General features: G+C 46.4%; 1 protein-coding gene across 1 annotated transcript; it reads right to left on the bottom strand.

The window, feature by feature from the left end:
- Window positions 1–227: 227 nt before the first annotated feature.
- On the bottom strand, window positions 228–6,037 carry LOC119300237 (F-box/LRR-repeat protein 3-like). The gene is made up of 7 exons (XM_037577262.1): window positions 4,867–6,037; window positions 2,777–2,902; window positions 2,390–2,494; window positions 1,497–1,896; window positions 1,282–1,411; window positions 898–1,192; window positions 228–815 (listed from the first exon to the last, which is right to left on the bottom strand). The coding sequence occupies exons 1-7, from the start codon at window positions 5,518–5,520 to the stop codon at window positions 540–542; spliced, it is 1,986 nt and encodes a 661-aa protein (XP_037433159.1). The 5' UTR covers window positions 5,521–6,037; the 3' UTR covers window positions 228–539.
- Window positions 6,038–6,353: the final 316 nt, after the last annotated feature.

Consider the following 6,353-nt stretch of genomic DNA (forward strand, 5'->3'; position numbering starts at 1 on the left):
ATTATGCTTCACATTTGACAACTTATTCTTTTGCTCACGCGTAGAAAGCTACTCCCTCCGTTCCTAAATATTTGTCTTTCTAGAGATTTTAAATGGTCACCACATACGGATGTATATAGACATATTTTAGAGTGTAGATTCACTCATTTTGCTCCGTATGTAGTCACCATTTGAAACCTCTAGAAAGACAAATATTTAGGAACGGAGGGAGTAGTACGCAACAGAGGTACAATATACAAAATCAACTACTTCAGGTTCCTTCTTTTACAGCATCTTTTCAGGTTCATATCAAATAGAGAACTCCACCTGCACAACTCTGCTGCGCAAAAAAAGGGCTTCACTGTACATACCATACACTGTATTTGACAGCAGATGCCATGTTTACTCACCATCACTGAACGCCGAGATGGTGTTCAAACACAAACATAATCTTGACCACACGTTGGGGATGGCATTGACAAGGCATGCAGTTATTGTGGATTTTCTAACATGGCTAGGCAGCCATGACAAACTTGGGTGAAGAATATGTACAGCTCAGATCAGATGGCATCCTTGTAGACAAGAGGCTTGTTGACCCATCTGATGCGGCAGCCGCAGGCTTGCAGCAGCTGGAGCAGATCAGGGGATAGCACGGTCTTCAAACCGCTGAGTATCTTCAGCTTCTTCAGCCTCCCACAAGCGGCTCTCAGAGCCATCTCGAACCCTTCTATGGAAACCCACGAGAGGTGCACCATCTTCACGTCCTGGAGGCACCTCAGGGAGCTAAGCAGGTGGCACAAGCCTAGGCCAGTAACTTGGCAGTATGATATGGTAAGCTGCAGAATATGGACAATCTAATAAGGTTCCTGCCTCGTCAGAACTTGTACAGGAAGAAGCTAAATTCTGCATACCATTTACCTGTCTAAGGTTTAGAGCATATCGGGCAAGAGCCCATAGGCCAGAATCATCGACAGAATAGCAGCGCTTCAAGTCAAGTTCTACCAGGCTCTTACAGCCAATGACAACCGAAGAAATTCCGATGCCTGTAATGCGGACCAGGCATCTCAGTTCAAGGTTTGTGAGCTCCTCCAGAGCACCCAGGTGGCTCAAACCACTATCAGTTATCTTGTTGCAGTAACAAAGGTTCAGCAGCTTAATTTTCTTGCAGCCGTTGGCTAAGGCTGCCAGCCCATCATCGGTGATAGAACTGCAGCTTTAGGATAGAAACATAATATGCAAGTTATTATTGTGCAAGGAAGATGGCTGGGAGCCTATAAAGAACAAACAAGGAGATCAAATTACCGATAGAGGTCAAGTTCAACGAGCTTTCCACACTTTGAACTAATAAAACCAAGGCCTTTGTCCGAAATACTTGAGCTCAGGCCTAATTTCAATATCAGCAGTTCAGAGCACTTCGCCAAATGATGCAACGCTGCAAGAGAATTAACTTCATATGACAATGCTCAAATCATGGACATGCTTGGATGAAAAAAGATGCAGTATGCAGTATCACAAACCTTCGTCATTCACTCCACAATCAGTGAGATCTATCTCCTTTAGATTGGGGCAACAGCTCGCAATTCTCTCTAGTCCTTTCTCGTTTATTGAAGAGCAGGACTCCAACCGGAGGCATTCAAGCATCTTACAGTTGTCAGCTATTGAATCAAGGGAATTGTTTGTGACTAGATTGCAGCATGTGAGATCAATTGTCCTTAGGTAGCTACAGCAAGCTACAAGCGAAGAGATGCCTTCATCTGTAACACCGTTGCATTTGCTTAGTCCAATCTCAACCAAGTTGGTACAACCTTCACCAATCGCTGAAAGAAGAGAGGATGACACTTCAAAGCCGTCAAGTCTCAACACGGTCAAGGTTGCCTTCAGTGTTACTAACTTGGATAGAAAATCCTGTCCAATCTCCTACAAAATTCAAGTAGAAGGTCAATAATCATCAGCAATTATGTATTTGTCATGTATCCCCTTAGATTATTAATTCATTCATTCATCATGGGGGCCAAGACTTCCCCCAAAGACATGCCATCATTTTATCAAAAAGTACAGCCAATGTGTGCAGCAAAGCAAGTAAGGGCCTCTTTGATTCGTAGGATTGCAAAAACACAGGAATAGGAAAAACGTAGGATTGAAATGGCATGTCCATTGGATCCCTATAGGATTTGAGTTTGTTTGATTGTGGCATGGGGAAAGCAAAGGATTTCTTCCAAGAGGTTGGAGTGGATGTTAGAATTCCTGTGAAATGCAGTACAAATAAATCCTTAGGAAAAAATCCTACAAGATTCAATCCTACGAATCAAACGATCAACGTAGGAAAAATTCCTAAGGATTCCAATCCTTCAAAAATCCTATAAAGATCCTTTGAATCAAAGAGACGCTAAAATTAGGAATACCAACTCACATGCAAACTATCTGCGGCATATAGCTTCTGGAGAAAACTGTGACCATCTATCAGTGAAGCTAACCCCTGGGAAGTCACATGATCACATCTTGACACATCAACACTCTGCAATGGAAGACGATATTTAGAATGGATCGATGCTTGGTAAGATGTAAAAGAATAATCGGACACTAAAAATTGCAGGTAAACTAGACCTATCCAGTTTAAAGTGTGGCGAGAGAGTAAGCAATAATTTCGGATGATCAAAGACATGATAATGGGCATGAGACAAAATCATTATCTATATACTATGTTTGACGAAAGAATAAGCCATATGATTTCAGGTGATGGAAGACATGATAATATGCAAGAGTATTCCTACATGAGACTACAATACTATCCATATACCTGCAATGAATTACTTCCTCTGCTAAGCAATTCCAGGCCTTCATCGTCTATACATGAGCAAGCAACCATGGCCAACTCCTCAAGCTTCTCAAGTGTCGATATTGATCTGAGGGACTCATTGCTCACCTGCAACAGAAAAGGAAAATTAAGTAAATCATATGTACAGTTCACAAAAAGAAGTGATTTCCAAAATTTTAGATGGAACCAAACTAATAACTTGAGTAGAAAGCAATTTGCTCATGAGTATGTTCAATCCATTATCGAGATAATTTCCAACATCAGTAAACAAATATACACTTTCAGGTTTAAACTGCTGCTACTTCCTTTCAGTAGTAGATGAAATTCAGAACTAACCAAATGCTGACAAAATACTAGATTATACTCCTCACATTAATACTTTGTTGCATATTATTAAATGGTTTGTAAGAAATTGCACCGTTAATTGATTAACAAATGTTACTTCCTTTCAGTAGTATATTATTATTATATAGTTTTTTATCACAGAGCAAGAAATCAGTATGTTTTCTGTAAGCATGAGGACTTCTCAATTTCCACTAAAAGGGAGACCTCCTTTCGTTACAATGGTGCCATGTGTCGAAGTAAAATTATGTTGGCAAAAACATTCCTCGTCGATTTAAGACTTTCGTTGGGCGTGCATTAAACTTGTTAACATGGATTCCAAAACATACACCATATGCCAAATGAATGCAGCCATGTCTACTCATTCCAATAGCATTCCCTAAGATGCATCAAAGTCACCAATAATATGACAAACCATTTAATGGTGCAATTTCTTACAAACTGCAAGAGATGAAGACCAAAGGCATATTTGGGATTAGAGTCTATCCTGTGGTTCTGCCTAGTCTCCCCCACTCAATTACCTAGATTCTGTTTTACCCAAACTCACTCCTTTCCAGCAGCAGCATGCCAAAAGTGTCGGCTGGAAAGGGTAGTATACTAGATTTTTTTATAGTGTCAAAAAATGTCTTATATTTTGATAAGGAAGGAGTAATACTGAACAACATGGCAATCAGGCCTGATGGCAATGACACGACACATGCAGTTCCTTTCAGTTCCATGACAGAAGAAGTACCCAAAATACAATTTCTCTTAAGTGATCAACATACAATTCTTAGTATCGAAAATACTAGGAGGGATAGGGGCGACCAAAGTTGATATGGGAGGAGGCGGTAAAAAGAGGCTTGAAGGACTGGGATGTACCCAGGGATTTGGTTCTTGACAGGACTGCATGGAATGATGGAAATCAGTAATCCATGTACCAGAACCTTGATTTCTTTTGTTTACTTTTACTTTCTCTCTTCTCTTTTGGGTTCTCATGGTTTTCTGTTTGGTTTCATCTCTAGCCTACCCCAAATTGCTTGGGACAAATGGCTTTGTTGTTGTTGACCAAAATACAATTATAAATTGCACCAAGATATAATGAGTGCACTCCATAAAATGAGTCAAGTCTAATCTACACAGCAACAGATTGAGATTCAACATATACGGAGGTAAACTTCAACCAACGCATCATAATTTCCTAGTCAAAAGGACCAAGAACTAGTCCAGGTCAAAATCCATCTTTGCCACCTCTAACTCCTACAATACATACCAGTACCTATCACATGGTACAATTTTTTCAAATGTACTTTTGCCATCTGGCACCAAATTTGAACTTTTCTTGGGAAGGAAGATGTAACTAAAGTGTGATCCAAGAGGTCACGAGTTTTTCTAAAAGCCTATATACTAGCTACCAGAACAGATATGTAAGAACGTTTCCTATTCCAGCTGCATTCTTCCAAAGGTGTCTGCATAGGTTGACCCATACTACCCTAAAAGACACCTAACAAATGCATCAATCTCTAAACTGGATGAACCACCCAATAAGTCCAATGGTCCAATACCCCGAATCTCTTTGACATTTTCTGGGTCTAAAAGCAATCAATAAACATCAAAGTCACACTCTATGTATTCGTCGCCATATTGTTTCTCCTGTTTATCAAGGGTTCTAGTCCTAAGCCGAACGGACGAACCTAGACGTTTCCACTGCATAAGCGGGGAGTCCAACAGCTCATGTGGAAGTATATAACCTTTAGGTAGGAGATGTCAAGGCTGCGGAGCTCGCGGCACTTCTTCACAAGCAGATCGACACCGATGTCAGAGATTTCACGGCACCACTTGAAGCTCAGATTCTCCAGTCTGGGGCACCCCACGGCTACCTTGGCGAGTCCCATGTCAGTGACGCCCAGGCACTTTTCCAGATTCAGCTCCCTCAGCCCGGAGGCCGCGGCCAGCGCGGCAGCCTCCCTATCCCCAGCACCGACGCAGTGCGACAGGTCGACTGCCTCGAGCCTGGGGCAGGCGGCCACCAGGGCTTCCAGCCCGCGCCACCCCACTCCGCTGGCCCGCGCCAGGCAGACCTGTCGGACGGTGCCGAGGTCCGCGCCGGCCAAAGCGGCTGCAAGAGACGCGTCGTCGAGCGAGGCGCAGGCCGAGAGATCGAGCCGCTCGAGCGCAGGGAAGGCGCGGAGCAGGCGAGGGAGCGGCTCCCGGCGGAGCACCCGCAGAGCCCGGCGGTGCGCGGCCTCGGCGCGCGCGAAGGCGCGGCTGACGAGGCGGCAAGCCTTGCGGTCCCGCCGCTCCAGCACGCGGTCGAGAACCTGGCCCAGCAGATCCACGGACAGCGCCCCGACGCCACCGCCGCCGGTCCCGCCGCCGTACCTCTGCGCCTCCTCCTCGCTCATCGCGGGGTCGATCGGCCCCGTCGACTCGAGCGGCTGACGATTCCACCAGGCAGGCAGGCAGCTCGGCGCCGAGAGGGACGCCAGGCGAGGGCCGGCCTGTCGGAACGCGTGGAGCTTAGGTCGGGATGAAGAGGAAGGAGAAGACGGCGAGGTAGGGGTGGCCGCCGGGGATCGGGAGGCGCGGTGAGGCGGCGGCGGCCCTGCGGGGTCGGTATGGGGCGCAGCGCCTCAGCATGGTAGGATGATCCGCGCGCGGGGCGGGAGGCGGCCGCACGGTGCGATCGTTCCTGATCCGGGCGGCGGGGGAGGGGAGAGGCGACGACCGGTGGTGGCTGGGGGCTGGGGAAGGTACGGAGGAAGGTGGGGAGATGGGTGTGGAGCGGGGGGAGAGGGAGGATGGAGAAAGATGGAGATGTGGAGGACGCTGCTTGGGTGCCGTAACTGCACCTGCAGTTGGGTCAATGGCATGTGGGCCAGCCGTCTGTTAGGCCCACATGTCATTGGCCCAACTGCAGGTGCAGTTACGGCACTGAAGTTCAGTCCAGATGTGGATAGGTAGCACCTGTCGGAGTAGCGCCTGCCCTCGGCCGAGGTGGAGGTAACACCTGAGACCAATGAAGGAAAGGAAGATGACCAAAATGTCCACGGGACGGCCGCCCGCCCGCCTGCCCATGGTTTTGGTTTTCTTTTCGACGGCAGAAAAGAAATGGAAAGAAGAGAGATGACGCAGCTGTTGTGCCTTGAGTTCGGATGGGGATCGGGTAGGATAGTAGTACTGCATCCGTACTGCTCTACACTAATCTATGGACGAATTATGACTCACTCTCTTGAGT

Source organism: Triticum dicoccoides, chromosome 5A (genome assembly GCF_002162155.2).
Source record: "Triticum dicoccoides isolate Atlit2015 ecotype Zavitan chromosome 5A, WEW_v2.0, whole genome shotgun sequence".
Lineage (NCBI taxonomy): Eukaryota > Viridiplantae > Streptophyta > Magnoliopsida > Poales > Poaceae > Triticum > Triticum dicoccoides.

Excerpts from the sequence above, each read along its gene's own strand:
- LOC119300237 (XM_037577262.1), bottom strand. The coding sequence starts at position 5,520 with ATGAGCGAGGAGGAGGCGCAGAGGTACGGCGGCGGGACCGGCGGCGGT. Across the intron at positions 2,495-2,776 it reads GAGGAAGTAATTCATTGCAG|AGTGTTGATGTGTCAAGATG; the intron begins GTATATGGATAG and ends CTTCCATTGCAG. Across the intron at positions 816-897 it reads ATGCTCTAAACCTTAGACAG|CTTACCATATCATACTGCCA; the intron begins GTAAATGGTATG and ends CATATTCTGCAG.